This window comes from Glycine max, chromosome 11 (assembly GCF_000004515.6).
Source record: "Glycine max cultivar Williams 82 chromosome 11, Glycine_max_v4.0, whole genome shotgun sequence".
Classification (NCBI taxonomy): Eukaryota; Viridiplantae; Streptophyta; class Magnoliopsida; order Fabales; family Fabaceae; genus Glycine; species Glycine max.
The window spans coordinates 2796994-2815767 of record NC_038247.2 but is presented as its reverse complement, the minus strand read 5'-3'; the positions used below and the strand labels follow the sequence as shown (position 1 = coordinate 2815767).

Sequence of the window (18774 nt, the reverse complement as noted above, 5' to 3'; positions counted from 1 at the left end):
ATGTTTCTAGTGAACAAACAAATTATGTCACACGTAGAAAGTTGGAAAATAATTCAGGGGCGAACACGTACAAGAGAAAGCGACTTGTACTGCTAAGGATTGTTACTTATTAGCACCACGACTATGATGCCAAGCCAACCATTTATTTCATTAAAAGACACTAGAGAGTTCCATGTTGTAAATTGTGATGGGTTTGGTTGTAGCTAGCTAGCAAGCAAAGCAAAGCTAAGGTACCTTTTTCACTCTAACCACTAGTGAGAGAGCCCAAGGCACGACCCACCCACGACCCTTTATTTTGCTTTGAATTATAAAGATTTTGTGTCCTCACTTAGAAGCAAAAAAAATAAAAAAAATGACCCTAATTAGTGACGAAATAATAGTTAGATTATTCTCTCTCTTAAAAGGTTTTCTATCGTGATCATTGGCTTATATGGGGACCAGTAGAGAGAGGTGCTGCTAGGGGAAGATTGATAATTGGTAAGGAAGGAATCAATAAAAAAGGCCATGCCATGCCATGGGTTGGCATTCTTTGGAATGACTGTGGTGTTAATTGGCATTATACTGACTTTGGATGCAAACAAGGGAAGCTGCTATTGCCCTTCAAAGCTCAAATACCAGACGAATATCATATCTTGTCATTTCAACGATACATTATGTTTTTAGTTCTTCCGCATGGAGTGATGAAAAGGGTTTGGGAGGGAGGAGGATAAGATAGAAAGAGTTAAAGAGAATTGTCACTTTCCAAATTAAGTTATTTAACTTTTATTCTTAGGTTTGAAAACAATATAAGCATCCGTGCCAAACCTTGGTTTCTTTGATTAAATTAGGTGTTATTTTTTTAGGCACTAAACATTTTGATGATGGTATATTGATCAAACAACATATCCATGGAGTATATCAGAAGTGCGTACGAATTTGAGCTTCAAATTAATCTCCTAACTTATAAGTTTTTTTTTTAAATTTATAATTCTGGTTTTAGAAAATTAAACTTATTGTGCCTTGCAGATAAGTTAGATGATAATTCAAGACTCTCTCTATTTAACTCATAATTAGAAGAAAAAAAGAGAGTATTACATAATCTTGTTGCATATAATATAGATAAAATTTTCTTCTTGTTTTATATTCTCATAACAAATTTAATTTAAAAAGAAAAAAAAGATAAACGATACAATAAGAAATAAAAAGTATTATTGAAAATGTATTGTAAGATGACTTAAAAATATAGAAAGGTGAAGTAAAACTATTATTATTATTATTATTTTTAAAGACTATTACTATTTTTTCTTTTCCTTATACAGTATTCCAACTTGTCTCTTATTTCATTAAATAGCGTTGACGCGTCAGTCACACATGCAAATCACAACGCACCAAAGAAAGAGGCCTTTCTCTCGTGGTTTTTACTGCTTTTCTTGTTAGAATAAACCCATTTCGCAAACAAACAATAACTTAATGGCTGGTATCTCCAACTTCCTTCCAGGCTCCAACACGTAACATGAAAATATTAGTGTCCTTTTCTTTTCTCTCAAGTACTGATTTTCTAGCCTTAGGAACCTGCATGTGAAAAGTCCAAGAATTTCTCTATGAAATTAAAGCACTCCCTTCTCACTTTTAGGTTTTTTGTCGGTGTTGGATGGATAAGGATTAAGGAAAGGGTTATCGTTCGAATTTTCTTTCTTTCTTTTTTGAATTGCTATTGCTTATGCCCTATCTCTTATGTATACTAAACCTTACTTGGTTCCAATTTCAAATAGTTTTACTAAAACCACTGGCGTGATTCGTTTGGTAAGGAGTCTAATTTTCATATATTTTTAATATTAATCAGAATTATCTTAAATATTATTTAACATAACGATATCCTTCACTATTTCAGATCTAATTATGTTTTTTTTTTTTTTGTGTGTGTGTTAAGCAGAAAAAGTACTCAAGTACTGTAAGAGAAAAATTAACAAATAGGGTAAAACAAAATTTACGGCTCACATAGACGATGGACTAAACCAATAAGACAATCAGAGGCACACCAACACTCGACCCACTGATAGCTCCTAATTAATTGAATTCAAGTTGTCTTTTCTGCCACACTTTTGCTCCGTTTTTATGCATGTGTATGTTGTCTTTTCCAGTCACTACGCAATTGGTGATAAATGACAATTGATACCAACTACGCCTAACATGCTACTTTTTTTATTTTTTTTTTAAGGGAAAAGAGGTTAGCTGAGGCAAAGTAACGTTGAAAATTTCAATTATATTGACACCCTCAACACTGATAAGTCATACACAGCCAACCTGAAATACATATAAATAGAAAAGATAGGAACAAAAACGCAGGGGGGGCAAAACCAAGCCTAAGCAATATCTAAACTGTAGTTTGTAAAATCATATCTATTCCTATTCAATTCTAAAACTACCATTTGAGGGACCGAGTTCCACCAACGGAAACCGTTAGAAACAGAGTTTTTACTGGCAAGAAGATCTGTACAAGTATTTTTCACTCTAAAGATGTCCTAAGAAAAAGCTCATAAAAGAAGTCAATTCTATACAATTACACCATCTATTTTTAATCAAGCAGGGCACTAAGTCCGAGTTCTCAAAAGCTTTCACAACAACAGAGGAATTACATTCCAGCCTTTGTTGTTGGCGGTTTCAATTGCTATAATCAAAGAGTTAGATATCCCCAAAGAGAGAGAAGTAGCCAAGGAATTCCCCTTTGTAATCCAACCCCTCAACGGAGGATTCCAATAGATGGGGATGATGTTGTCAGATTTCCTTGGATGGTCCCTAATCCCAAGTTGCCTCCTGATGACAAACTTAGAAATGGAGGAATTCGGCATTACCTGAAATCCTGGTCTTTGCAATTATCAGGGGGATAGCAGAATGCACATGACTAGCTTTATTTCTGAAACAAAGGTTGTTCCTGCATTATAAATTTCATCCGTGCCTAACATGCTACTTGGGATTCCCATGGGTGACAAAAACAAACTGTATAAATTTCACTTTATATATAGTAACAAAAACAAAATCATTGTACATTTACGATTCCTGGACTGATGTTTATTCTCGTAGTTTGGTTTTGGCACAATTAGAATCCAAGTTTTTCTTTTTTAATCTCAATATTTTCAGATCTAAATCTCCCCCTAACTCTCTTCTTTAAGTTTCTAGCCATTTTTAGATTGCTAGTTGTGCAAAAGGGCATCCCTGTTGTTGACACATGATCACCATTTCACCAACCCCAATTAGATTGGGGGGTGGTTTTCTTTCAGTCCTTCTAGACTATCAGATTTTAATTTTGAAATGAAATTCTATAAAAACAAAATTGGATTAAAATTCTAGATGGAAATTACAATAAAAGCCATGAACTTTTATAATCAATTTCATTTTAATGCCACTCTCTATAGGTTGGACCATCCTTGCTCACGGTTATACTAATAGCTATCTAGTCATAGATTGATAAGAATGTGAACGGTGATATAAAAATCTCATAAAGATTTTATAATAAGCACCCTTTAGAAAACTTACAAACATAACTTTCCATAATAGATATAATGATAATCAATAGCCTGATTGAATCCAACTCGAAGTTCTTTTTATCTTTCTTCCCGTGTTTATCTCCTTCGTGTTTAGCCTTTTTGCCTCAAATATGGTTTTATTTGGCACGTTTGTATTTATTAATTAATGACTCTGATAAGGTCAGCCAGGAAAAGGCTTCCCATTCCCTATTGCACAATAAAATAAGTAGTAAGAAGGATAGAGAATTATGGTTAACTTAAGATTACTCCAACCTGAAGGCTCCATTTAAAGCTGGCTTATCCGAGTCCACACAGGACATTCTTAGAATTCAAACAACAATTTGGCAACCCCACATTACGAAGGAATTTACTCAACTTTGAGCAAGTAGACAAATTATTGTATTGGTTTGCAGTGTCTTGAAATGTTAAGTTAACCCAATATATATAGTACTCAATCATATTTGAAATTCTCTCGATTTTTATGCTTGTTGCTAGATTTCATGATTCTGAAGGTTTTAAATTATTCAATTAGTTGTAATTGTAATTCGATCGTTGCGTACATGCACTTTCCTCTTCTTGCAACGCTCTACTCAGTACTTAAATGGTTAACTAATATTTTCTGAAGCAAAGTTGTCTCTTTTCTGTGTTTGATTTGCCCCTCACTTCAACAAGATTCATGCTTTATGAAGAGAAATTCATAGATCAAAACTATGGTTTTAAATTGTGATTATTGTCCAAGTTGCAATTTTATGGGGATCTTTGATATTAGGAGAAATTATAGATAAATGGGACTGCTATGTTGCAATACATATCACAATTATGTTTACAGTATGTAAAATTATTTTGACAATGCAGTCAAAATTATATGGCAAATTATTTTTTAAACCTTGCTCAAGATTTTTACTGCTGCATGTTATATACGAATTCATTCATTTATTATTCATTTTCCTGGCCTGTACAAACCCTTATATTGTATCAAACTTTGATATGAAAACTTTCATAAGTTTCATCTAATATATCATGCGCATTAGCGCATATATGATATTGTGTCGTCTTTTACAGATTCTATTTTTTTTAATCCTCGTTTAATATTTGTTCAGGCACCATCTAACTTCAAAATTATGACGCGTAATCTTTGAAATTCAATAAGCATTTTGGATGCAAAACCCGATTACAAAGGAAATGGTGATCCTAGAAAAGCTTTTATTGAGATTCGGTGCGTGCATTGATTTCCACCACCTAGGTAGGACATATGCAGTAACCTTTATATGAATACAGAATTTATAAACACCACTAACTAAGAGTTTATAAATTAGCTATTTTTTAAGAAAATAGGATACTATAATATTCAAGTTACTATGTGTGTTTTAAAAAATATGCAATTGGATTCATATTTAATTTTTATCGATAATAATTTTAATATTAATATTTATACTTACTGAATAATTTTTTTTTTTGAGAAAGCATGCACTTATATATTTGAGAAAGTTCAATTAAAATAAAAAATGATTTTTTATTATTATGAAACGTGTGTAAATATTTCTAAGTATGTTTATCACTAACCAGATAGATTTTAGTCATTTCTGGACATTATAATTCTATATCTTTTTTCAACATTTTTTACTAGTCTTTCTACTTTTTTATATTTCAAAGAAATTGCATTATGTATTTTTATTTAATATTTTAAATAAAAATCATAATTCCCGAAATTTCATATTTCTCAAGTATCGAAAAATCTTCCCCAACTTAACGTCTCATAAGGCCATAAATGGAGTCGCCACCCCCAAACCCACCATTTTAAAAATGTTTAATATTTCATTTTTGTTACGCATTCATGCATACATACATCAAGTCTAAATAGTGCCACACCTATGTATCATTGGCAATATGTATTAAAAGGCGAAGGTAGTGAGCTAACCAAGAAAATCTTCCAACAAAAGAAATTCACTTTCTGTTGAAAAGTTAGATACTTAGATTGTCGTAACTGCGTTAGTCACTATGATATATTTACAAACTTTTAAATGCACCTCACAAAACAATATACGCATTAAAGATACAGTGTTTAATGTCTATATACTCATCAGATACAATAATTTTATATCGTTATTTATTTATAAATTATTATTTAAATTATTTTGAAAGTTAATAAATTTATTATACATAATAAATTATGATTAAATGATTATATAAAATATTTTATACCGTTATATATAAAAAAAATTCTGAAAGATATATCAAAAAATTATTTATGTACTTTTGCTGAATAAATTATTCATGTACTTGTATTTAATAATTTAAGATTTTGAAATGTAGTTAATTTATGACATAAAAAAAACTCTGATTAACTAGTATGTCTAGAATTTAATCCTTATTTCTCCATTATATTTTTCTAATAGAAATAAAATTACAGCGCAAGATAATATATTGAGCTTGTATTATCTCTCCTTTAACCTCCAAATCACAACCTACCCAATATAAGCTATCTTGGGAAGATACATAAAGCATGATCGAGCTTACATCAAACCCACAAACCACAATCCACTACGGAACGTGAACACAATATAAACAATTGCCGTTTGGTAAACTTCCAACATAGATGATATATATGCTGAAAAATGTGTGAATGTGTGATCTATCGATCACTACATTTGCAAGACTACAACTGAGAAAAAGCCTGTTGCCATTGTCACCATTTTGGATTTGGTGGAGAAAATAATTTAAAAAAGCACTTATGAAAGCTTAAGTTGCGATTGACATTTATTGTTTATATAATTTGCGACTTGAATCCCTTTTGGAATTGGTCGATAACGTGTTAATTAGGAATTAGGAATTTCCAAACATATACCGCCCTAACTTTGACTTGATAGTTGATACCACAAACCCCAACTACGCCCGTGACCATTAATGGACAAAGACAAAGGAAGGAAAAAAAGGTAAAGTTATATCTTATATCATTTATTAATTAACCATAGTAATGATTATTGATATTTGATAATGAACGAAGCTAGACATTTTCTTTCCCTTACAAGTTTGGTTGTAACTGTTCAAGGATTTAGGGGTATGGGACCGGAATATGATGAGATGTGCTTAACTTTTTGAATGTGTGCCTTTTAATTAAACTCATTTGGATTGCCTCCTTTGGTTGCCTTTTTCTAATTTGTCATTTTCACCCACACAAAAATGATGTGCTTAGGTAGAAATGATAAATATTTCCTCCTAAAAAAACAAACAAAAAAATTTAAAGAAGTTGGATTAAAGAAGTTGGATTACTGTAATTCTTTTAAAATTATTTTTCATTTTCATTATTTTTTTAAATCGAATAATTAAGATTAATTATTTATTATAATTACGAAATTTTAAGAAAATAAATAGTGAAAATAAGGGAATAACACTAAAAGAATTAAATAGATCTTTCCTTTTTATATATAAATATGACTGAAAACAAAATATATACTTTGTAGTTTTCTTCTATAAATAATTTATTATTTAACTGGCATTTCAGTGAACGGAAAAGAAATATTATTCATGATCAATGACCTCATAAGAAAAAGAAAATTCTTTGTTTTGAAACTTAGTAAATATTCTCTTCACATTATTACTTTCAGATCTAATTTTTAAACAATGGAAATTTTTTTTATTATCATGAATTGATTCAGGATATATAAAAGCAAGCATATATCTAAATATATATACAACTATTGGATCCATTTCTGTCGGGAAACCAAACCACTACTCCAAGATGTTATTCCTAATATAATGGCTTATAATGTCTAAGTTGTTCCAAACAATAATTTCCCATTTAGACAAGTATCTTATGCATCACCTACTCTGCGCGATAAGATTTGTGACTAGAAATTATAGACCAGTGTGCAAAACCATGTGGTCCCTGGCACTTGACACGCAAAGATGACTACTGATTTGTATTTATTTTTAGTTAGTTAAGAAGATCATTATTCTATGAACGTCTTTTTTTTTTTTGGTAAAATGTCTATTATTCATTTGATTATATTTATCCTAATATAATTAATTTTTTTAAATATGGAATCGATTTTTTGAGGATCGGGTATTGTAAATATTTATGGAGTTAGAGTTTCTTAGATTTTCTTATTATCGTCTATCTATTTGCATAAATATCTATTATGCGAATGAAATAAGGTATCGAATTTTATAAGAATAACCCTAATTTTATAACTTGTTTGTAATTTTGTATTAATTTGCTCAATCAACCTCAGTTCAGGTCATGAAGTTAACCCTGTGTATTTTTAATTTTTAACTGAAAATTGGTTTAGTTTTAAATAAAATGGAATTGATAGTTGAATTAATTTAATTGATTCAGGTGGACTTGTGGCATTTTTCAAATTAATGGAATTCAATGAACTTTCTTAATATAATTCGAAGCTTTTAACACGGATTAGATTACACTGAATTGGATTTCACACACTGTAGAAAAGCAAGGTCCAACCCAATGCAAGTTGATCCTATTGACGTTTTCAGCATTTTTCAGGCATGTTTAGGGCTCCATTCTGACAAAACCTGGCCCATGTTGTTTTATTAGTCACGTTTAGCGTTGTCCCATAAATGTGAACAAAAAAGGCTTGGTCCATACACAGCTATACTTTTGTTTTTTCAAATATAAAAGGTATTAGCAATATATATAGAGAGAGATTAGTGAATAGCGAGGTTAAGTTATTTTATCCAATATTAAATTTTATTATTTTGACTTAAAAAAAAAGGAGTAAATATCAGGGCGATCTTGTTGGCTTGCGAAAACTTGGAGACTGGAGTGGGACATATGCACGACAACGAGAGATACATCACCGTATCATAAAAGTGCGTTTCCCTCGTAAACTTCCACGGACTTGAGTTCCAAATGCTACTGTCCCATGAAAATATCTATGCAGACTCCAGATATTTTTTAAACGTACTCTGATTAATTGGATTTTACATGAATATCAATGCTAATTTATCATACTTAGGAAGTTAGGAATTAATGCAGAAACCTTACCATCGGCAGCATCCCCTATTGATTTTATGTACATTTTACATTGGTCGAAATATCGAATAAATAGTTTCTGACATGTCATGAATAGATAGAAGCCGTGTTGAATGACTTATATAACTAATATATGCAGAACAACCATATACCAAGTAACCAAGATGTTGATCAATAAGCGAAATGCGTAAAATACTGGGTGATAGAAAAGAAGGGAGGGGTTTTGTTTGGATTGTTTTTTTGGGGTACGTATATGATTGCAGCCTTCAGGAGTTTTTTTTTATTTTTATTTTATTGTTTATCGAGACTCGAGAGTAATATTTCTTAAAAGATTTTAAAATACTTAAAAAGATTACTTGTTTTCTTTTAATTAAATTTTTAATATCAATAGGTGTTGGGTCTACCGGGAAGGGATTAGCATCCCACATGGTACAGAATGCAACAAAGTGCAGAAAAAAAATGCTCCATGTTGAACCACAAGAAAAGAAAAAAAAAAAAACTTACAAAAATGGTGGAAGTGGGGGGTCTTTAACATTGTTAGCTAGTACTTAATTACAGATCGTGTTCCACGAAAGTAGAAGTTAATAAGAAATGTGCAAAACTTCAAATGAGATTTTTCTCTTGCTCTGTCCTAATCCATGCATGGTGACAATGAAACTAGGTTTTTAGTAGAAAGACAGGTATACATTCCGGGAAAGAGACTATAATATTGGGCCACCATGTTAGAATTCCCGCCCTAAAACAAAATTTCCTTTCTTGAGAGAAATGTTTAAATTATATTCTCTTTTTCTTCTATTTTTAAATATTCACCCTTCTATAAAATAAGTGTTACTTTAGTTCTTTACAATACAAATGGACCTTTTAAGTAACAATAGTAAATAATTATGAATGTATCTTTCAATATTTTTTTCCAACCACTTCAATGCAACCTTCAACTAATTTTAAACACTTATTATTAATTTTAATATTTTAAAAGATAAAATAAAGTTTTCAATGCCTTTTATAATTATTTATTATAAAAAATAATTTTGCATTCACAATGTATAAAAATTAAACTATTTATATTTTTGGAGATACAAATATTTTTAAATGATGTAATCATCGATTGTAATTTGTAAAGTGTGATTCGATTTTCCTAGATCAGTGATGAGTTAGAGCATTTTTAATGGTATTCATATAAGCAATTTAATTTATGTCATCTCAATTTTAAGTAACTCAATTAACTTTCTTTTTAATGAATTATTTTAACTCACAGATATTCTATTTTTCGCTTTTATATTTAACATAAAGTTAAACAACTAAGTCATAATTATTTATATAAGCAAGTCTATTTAATTTTAATCAATTCAAAATCATATATTAAAATAATATTTTTTGGTTAAACAATTCATTAAACAGCTCTCGTTATGATGTTATTAGAAAAGTAGTCAATCAGCTCAACCTAATTTCATGTGATATTGATATTGAAGAGGGGATTGCATGGTGTAATCGCATTAGTCACAGAACTTACGGGGTGGGAAATACAGTTATCAACCACTTGAAGAGAATATATATATATATATATATATATATATATATATATATATATATATATATATATATATATATATATAAGATTCAATGTTTTTTGTTTAGTTGGTTTTGAATATATTACTCGGGTACAGGAAAAAGATACATGTTAAAAAAAGAGATATAAGATTGAATTAACGGTGAAGAGAAAAAAAAAAGATAAAATGTTACATATTTGAATTTTTTTAGTAACAAAAACTAATAAACTAATATTTTTTTAATAAAAGAAATTCAGATTTGAATGAGAGAAGCTATTGTTAATAAATAATAATGCACCGGCATTAGAAGCAACAATGAAAGGCCCAAAAGTCAGATAGAGAAATTATTGGTCTTCTTACCCAGAAATAGATGAACAAGAATCCTTCAACTATTTTCATGTTTTGTACCCTATCTTTGGAAGAGGATACATAGATGAGTTGTGTCCCATGATAGGCCTACCACTACAATTTTGTGGAGGAAACGAAACCATATCTTCTTATTTCTCACACAGTCACACTCCCACTCGCCTTACAAAAAAAAACAACAAATCTTAGTAGTAAGCAGAAATAATGGGAAAGAGGAACATGGATCGGGCATATAAACAAAACCTCAATTTTTTTTATTTTTTTTATTAAACTAACAATTTAAAATTTTGAAATCAACAAAACATGACAAATGTTGTTCACCTATATGACAAATATGTTGGAATCATACTTGAACAAAATGAAAGAAAACTTCTATATTCACACAGAGGTCAATATGTTGATATATTGCTGAAAATTGCACAACAGTTTTTTACACAATAATTAATTTGACACAGTAATTTCAAAATTTTAAATATGCATTACTAATAAGGCAATTAATTTTTCATCTTTCGACGCTATCTTAAAGAGAATACTATTAGTATGTAGGAGTGTGTTCTATTCAAGCAAATTAACATAATTATTATCTTGTTAACTTAGAAAACAGAAACAGTGTGAAAGCTGAACAGTGTTTTTCTTTTCAGAATAGGGTTGTTCAAAAACTGGTAGAAAGAACGGTCCAAGAGTAATAATGAAAGGGAAGACTTCCCCCGAGCCACAAAATGGACCTCCGGCCTTTCTTATCTTAAGCAATGGTGCAAAATTAAATCAGAACCAAGGGAATATTCAAATTATGAGATATTTTCACCCACGAATTTACAGGACAAGGCATAAATCATAAATCAACAACTAACTTGCTCACTTTGTAGAGTTTATCTTTGTAAGTCAATACAAAACCACTCATCAATTATCATTAACAAATTTCCATAATAGAAGAAAAGGAGAATTCAAGTAGAAAATTTAGATGCTCAGGCATTTTTTTACTGTTTGCAACACAGGAAATCTTTCACCTGTCTATGATTTCCTTATGAGCAATTTCATTAATTTGGATTAAAATGGATAATTTGTAAACTCTCAGCTTCATTTGTATTATTCATTTTATCTTATCAAACTCAAGCTTATAAAAAAACATCTTATCAAACTCAAAGATTGAAAATAGCAATCACTAAGGCAAAATTTTTTTCCCCCCAAGTTGAGCACCTTCTTTAGCAGAGGACTTGAAAATTGGATCTTTTTGTTTTCAGTTAGTGAATAATATCCCAGTCTCCATGTTGTTCAACCTTCAGTTTAGTCTAGTGATCTGAAATAAAAAGGACAGAAAAATGGGGACAAAAATAAAAGAGATTAAGGGTTCAAGTTATAATTCAAAATACCAATATTCATTCAAAGGTTCAAATTCACCAATGCCCATTTTCCAAAGTAAGGGGAGACTATTCGTTAAATACTAATTTAAAATGATTTTAGAGAGAATGAACAAATTAAATTTCTTGGCATATTTAGCTTTAGAGTATATTTTTCCTTATTTTCTTTTCTACATGTTTTCTTGTTTTCAACCATTTTTTTAAATAAAAATTAGTTTTTAGAAACAACTATCAAATAATGGCAATTTCTACACCTCAATTTGTAAAAATAAAACTAATAAATGATTGGGATTTAAAATAAATAAATGATTGAGATTTCTTCTTTGTTAGTAGTATAACTCTTAATAGACTATTTTTTAAATGGAGTGTATTTTAAGTTGAAGTTGAAATTGAAATTAAAGTCTTTAGGTGCAAAAAAAATCTTTAAGGAAGTTTATGGTTCTATTTGCAAATGAGAATTTTTTTAAAGATTAATTAATACAGAATTAAAGTTTAAAGTGTAGTTTAGGATATGTTAAAATAAAACTTTTGTCTTTCGTATTTTCTTAAATTTATACTTTTACTTTCTTATTTTTTAATTAAAACATTTTATTTCTCATTTTTTGATTGAGATATTTCATTTCTATTTTTAAAATTTCACAATTTTAGTTCTTATGATCAATTTCAAACTTTGATCTATGTATTGTGTAAATGTGTATTTGCTTATTATACACATGACAATTTTTTAAAAATTTATTTAATTATTAACATGTTTAATTTATTTTAAAAAATACATAGTCAACAAATTTAAAATTAACCAATGAAACTAAAATGATAAATTTTTTAAAAGTGAAGGACAAAATGTCTCAATTAGAAAATAAAAGAACTAAAATTATGAATTTTTTAAATTGAAGAACCAAATTTCTTAACTAAAAAAATAGGAGAACTAAAATCATATATTTAAAAAAATGGAAAGATAAAAATTATATTTTTATATATCATTTTCTTTAAACTTAACAACCTAAATCTTTTCCAAGAATTTTGAGTAGGGAATGTGAGCATCATAAATTTTCTAATATCATTTTTAATTTGGATTAAAAAAAAAACACATAAAACTTGTCCTCTCATAGGTGCGTAAGTGTTGTTGACTAAAAATTATTATAAAAAAATAGTTTAAATTTACATTTAATTTCTCTTCCATCATATTTTGACCTCATTTTTGCTTTTCTCTTCCTGCTCAACACATCACTTCAATCTGCATATATTTGGATACACATAACACGTCCTGCCAATTTGATCCGTGTCAATTTATTAAGTGCTTCTCTTTATAGCTTTCATGAGATATTTAAATTCAAATCCATTCAAATTAAAAATCTTTAAAAGAAAATAAAAAATCGAATTAAATCATTTTTTTAATTTACTTGGATGATTTTTTTAAAATCAATCGATTTGATTTCATTTCTGATTTGTATTTTTAAAATTAAACAAAATTATACCACTTATACTAAATATTAGTATTTATATTATTTTAGTATTATTTTACTTGAATTTTATAATATTATATATAAAAATTTATACAATACATTTCATTTTTTTCAGATGATTTTTTTAAGAACATCTTTCTTTTAAAATTGATCAAAATTTGATAAGTTTTTATTTTAAAAGATTTAGCATATTAATATGTTTCTTAGATTATTGCTAGTAATTTTTTAAATGTAACTTAGTTTAAAAGTTGAAAAGAAAATATATAAATTTTAATAAAATAATGGTTGAATAAAAAAAAATTAAATGCATCAAATAGTAAAATATTAATTTGATTTGATTTAAATTTTATTTTAAATGAAAATTAAATTGCATATATTTTTTAATTTTAATTCGAATGACTTTTTAATAAAATCGAATCAGAACACTCGTACCTTCCGCAACATTAGGTGCTTCTCTTTACGATAACCTGTAAGCAAACACACGCTATTAGCTACTCTCTCTAATTTTTCCTTTCTCATTCTTTTTTATTACACAAATCTACTACAAACTTGATGCACGTTTAACTTCTTCCTCAACTGAAATCCTACGTGATTTTTGTTTGGATAAGAATGGAAGAGGTGGAACCACGTAAGCACGTCCCATACACAGCCAGCTAGTGTTGATTTTCTTGCACTTTTTCCACTTTTCGATATGGGACCTACCCAAGTGTGTCACTATCGATTCCCAAAAGAGGCTTTGCTTTTTAGTTCATAAATAAACCATCTAGCACTTGAACACTTCCAATATATTTTCTCCCTCCGTATCAAACACAGACACAGAAAAAAAAATGGCTTTAACACTTCGCTCTTCAATTTCCCTCGCCAGCCAGAAAGAAACCAAACTCCAAAAACCCGATGACGAGGTTCCCACCAAAGTGTTTAACTTTGCAAAAGCCAACCCATCTTTCCGTCTTAGAGCAAAGAGTTCCATGCAACAAACACATGTCACAGGAGACAACAACAAGAACAAAAACAACAACTTCAACTCCGAAGTAACGATGATAAACGAGAAAAGGGAGAAGGTTCACGCGCCATCGGTTGCACATAGCCACAATGATTCAATGAGAGTTCCCGTGTTTGTGATGCTTCCGTTGGACACTGTAACAATGGGAGGGACTTTGAATAAGCCGAGAGCAATGAATGCTAGTTTGATGGCACTGAAGAGTGCGGGAGTGGAAGGAGTGATGGTGGATGCTTGGTGGGGTTTGGTGGAAAAAGAGGGACCCTTGAAGTATAATTGGGAAGCCTATGCTGAACTTGTGCAGATGGTTCAAAGGCATGGCTTGAAGCTTCAGGTTGTCATGTCTTTCCATCAGTGTGGAGGAAATGTTGGAGACTGTTGCAGGTATCATACACTACTCATTTTAACTTATTTAATTTTGATGTTGAGAAAGAAAAAGCATAGTCTTGGTCTTAGATTGATTTTGGATGGGCTATTGTAGAATTGATTTCTAATGAAATTGATTTTTATTATAATTGATTATGAAATATGGGGTTAATTACGGAAATGATCAAATTTTTAAAAAATTATCATAATAATAGGTAATTTTTTTAAGAATTATGAAAATAGATAATGTACTTTGATATATAATTTTATAATAAAAAAATCATGTATTAAAGTATGATTTTATTTTTTATTTGTTTAAAATATTATTTTTTTCTCTAAGAATTAAAATCATATGTTAAAATATAATTTTAATTTTTTCTAATGAATTTATATGTAAAATATAATTAAAAAATACATATGTTAAAAAAACACGTTGAAATCGTATCTTAAACTACGATTTCAACTTTTCCTAATAATAAAAAAATTAAAAAGCTGAAATCGGATGTGCATATATGATTTAGTGTAATAATTTTCTAAAAAATAAAATTATACTTTTGAAACACAATTTCTTTATAATAAAATTGTACTTCAAAGTAACATTTATTCCCTCGTAATTTAAAAAAAAAAAATCCCATTATGGTGTAAGAGCCGAAATATGGTGATAAATATGAGTTTTTTTATTTTAAAAGAAAATTAGTAGTGAAATTTTTTTATTGAATCAAAGCAAAATTTATTAAAAGTTGTTTTAATTTGAAAACAACTCTCCTCTAAAATTATTTTTTCAACCTAGAACCAAACTTATGAATATTTATTTAAAATCAAGCGAACTAGTAATTTAGTTGGGGATTAATTTCGAATGATATCAATCACGCAATTTAGTTTATTTATGATAATATAGCATATTGCTTGTTTTGCATTTATAAATAAAAAAATTGGGGATTAATTTTGTTTTTAATTGAGTTTTTTTTTTTCCAGCATTCCTCTACCTCCATGGGTGTTGGAAGAAATCAGAAAGAACCCTGAGATGGTTTACACAGACAGATCAGGGAGGAGGAATCCTGAGTACATCTCATTGGGCTGTGATTCAATGCCTGTTCTGCGAGGAAGGACTCCCCTTCAAGTCTACTCTGATTACATGAGGAGCTTCCGTCACAGATTCAGAGACTATTTGGGCAGTGTTATCATTGTAAGTAACACACCAACTTGTGCTTCAACTTTGGGGTTAATTAGTGGACAGAGTATGGAAGAAACTTAGCTCAAATTTTAAGATAACAACGATCTTAATTGCATTGACTACATTAACAACCACACATAGCATCCCGATTATGACTAATCAATAATATCAAATCATGGAACTAGAATTTGTCCTTTAATTCACCCTTGAATTTTCAACCATATGTGCATAAATAATCAAATATAATGGACTAGTTTTAAGTGGAATGGAGGGGAAGCACTTTTAATTGATAATAATAAAGTAGAAATTGATGCATTTGTTGACAGATATTAAGCCCTAATTTATTTGCAGGAAATTCAAGTGGGGATGGGTCCTTGTGGGGAGCTGAGATATCCGTCTTATCCAGAAAGCAATGGAACATGGAGGTTTCCGGGAATTGGAGAATTCCAGTGCTATGACAAGGTATTGTAAAAAAAAAAAAATTGAAGTCATAAATTTGCACTATTTTTCAAACACGGTGTAAAAGCATGCTAATGTCACACATGCTCCATAACAATTGGACCCCTAAAATCTCGAGCTTTGTGATAACAAATACATCTCAAATATGACAAATTTCAAAATATCTAGAAGTGAATTTTCTCCTTTTTGGGTTTCCTGTGTGTTTTACTAAAAGGACTCGTTTGTCATACAGTATATGAGAGCTTCCTTGGAAGCATCAACTGAGGCCATTGGGAAGAAAGAGTGGGGGAAAAGTGGACCACATGACTCAGGCCAATACAACCAATTTCCTGAAGACACTGGATTTTTCAAAAGGGAAGGTACATGGAACACAGAATATGGACAATTCTTCCTTGACTGGTACTCCACCAAACTTGTTGAACATGGTGAGAAAATCCTTGTATCAGCCAAAGGCATATTCAACTCATGTGGGGTGAAACTATCTGCCAAAGTAGCTGGAATTCATTGGCACTACAAGACTAGGTCACACGCGGCTGAACTAACTGCAGGCTACTACAACACGCGGTTTCGCGATGGATACCTACCAATAGCACAAATGGTGGCAAAACATGGAGTTGTGTTAAACTTCACCTGCATGGAAATGAGGGACAGAGAGCAACATGAGCATTGTTCCCCTGAGGGGTTGGTTCATCAAGTGAAGATGGCAGCCAGAACAGCAGGAGCAGAACTTGCTGGGGAGAATGCACTTGAGAGATATGATGCAGGTGCATTTTCTCAAGTTCTGTCAACAAGTAACTCTGGTTCTGGATTGGCTGCATTCACTTATCTGAGAATGAATAGGAGGTTGTTTGAGGGAGACAATTGGAGGCACTTTGTGGAGTTTGTGAAATGCATGTCTGAAGGTGGAAAGAGACAAAGGCTTCCTCAATCTGATTCTTGTGGGACTCATCTTTATGTTGGACACATCACAGGAATTCAGAAGCAGCAAGAGCAAGCTCAAGAGGTTGCTCTTGTGTGAATAAGTATAGCATCATGTGGAGGGGTCACTGTGTATACTGTCTAGTTAAGTTAAAAGCATCATAGTTTTATAGAAGAGAAAAAGAGATAGAATTATGATGGGTATACGCAAGGAAAATGGCGTATTCTAGACCAAACCCTGAGATCATTAGGAAAAATATTGTTTTATTTCATGTTAGAAATCCAATAAGTGCTGTGCGGTTAATTCCCGCAAATTGATCTTATGTGGTATTTCACATGAATTCGTTTGTTAATTTGTTCCAATCATATGTTCAAACTCTTTAAAGAGAAAAATGAAAAATCTTTCCATATAATTTGATTATTCCAATGGCATTTCAGCATCCAATTCCTAGCTAACAATCTTTAAGCAAAAGCAAGGAGAATATATTACTTACTAGGTGAAGGAAGAAGCGCAAAAAATAGTACAATAAATTAAGATTAGCAAAAAGAAAATAAAGTTCAATCTCTTTCTTAATGTGGTTAAGTTTAACCTCTCTCCTTTTTGTAACACACTCAGTCTCAGCGCTGACAATGATAATAATTATTTTAATCATTTTTGACAGGATAATCTTAGTAATAACAAAGTTCTCAGCAAAATCCACTTTGCAATTATTTTAATCATTTTTGAACTCCTTTTTAAAAAAATCATTTTTGAACTCTTGATTACTCGTATCCATAAATAGCATTCTGAACAAGAATTATCTATAAATTTTGTGGCCGCGAGGCTCTGCGAGGTGTGGCATTTTTTCATTCTTGGTTGCATTCAAGTAAATGCCTGATTGACGGTCTAGTTCAAAGTCTTCTTTTGAACGTATTTGTTAAGTCATTGACAGAACGTATAGGAAGGGTTATAGCAAAGTGTGAAAATTATCACTATGTAGTTCAGTCATCACTAACTAGCTAGGGACAATTAGTCAAACATGAAACTTTAACATAATTTAGTCAAACATCATTTATTAAGGTCACTCTACTAAAATCCTGGAAATTTCTTTCAATCCGTTCTTCAAGAGTATTTAGAAAATTATAATTTCATTAAAATTAGATATTCATTTTGTTAATTTTTACAATATAATTTATTAAGATGAAACTCTGATTTTTTTTATTTAAAAAACACTCATAAAATACCTATAATAATGTATAATGATTGAGTGTTTTTTTTTTCTCTAGGTAATCAAAATTCAATCTCGTAGACAATGCATACTATATTTGGGATCACATCGCACTAGCTAGACAATTTTGAATTTTTGCGAATTGTTTCAAACTTTTCCGACAATAGTTCTATTGACAAGCACCACCCACGTGCCAATCTCAGGAAGAGGAAACATTAACATAATTTTGTCAGAAATCACTTTTAAAACTTTTCCTTGACTATAATACAATGTTGAAAAGAATAAACTACGCAACTCTGAAGATTTCAGCCAGTAGCAACGGCACTTACACCGCTCGTTAGAAATCAGGAGGTGGTAATTTACAATTGGAATGTACTTTTTCAATGGTATACTTTCTTTTATACTTTGGGACATTAGTT

The 18774-nt window shown here is 30.3% G+C and overlaps 1 protein-coding gene across 1 annotated transcript; it reads left to right on the top strand.

The window, feature by feature from the left end:
- The first annotated feature begins 14007 nt into the window (after positions 1-14007).
- LOC100784912 (beta-amylase 3, chloroplastic) lies at positions 14008-17574 on the top strand. Its single transcript, XM_003539077.5, has 4 exons — positions 14008-14614; positions 15572-15782; positions 16122-16232; positions 16462-17574. Exons 1-4 carry the CDS (start codon positions 14058-14060, stop codon positions 17245-17247), a joined length of 1665 nt encoding a protein of 554 aa, XP_003539125.1. The 5' UTR covers positions 14008-14057; the 3' UTR covers positions 17248-17574.
- The last annotated feature ends 1200 nt before the right edge of the window (positions 17575-18774 follow it).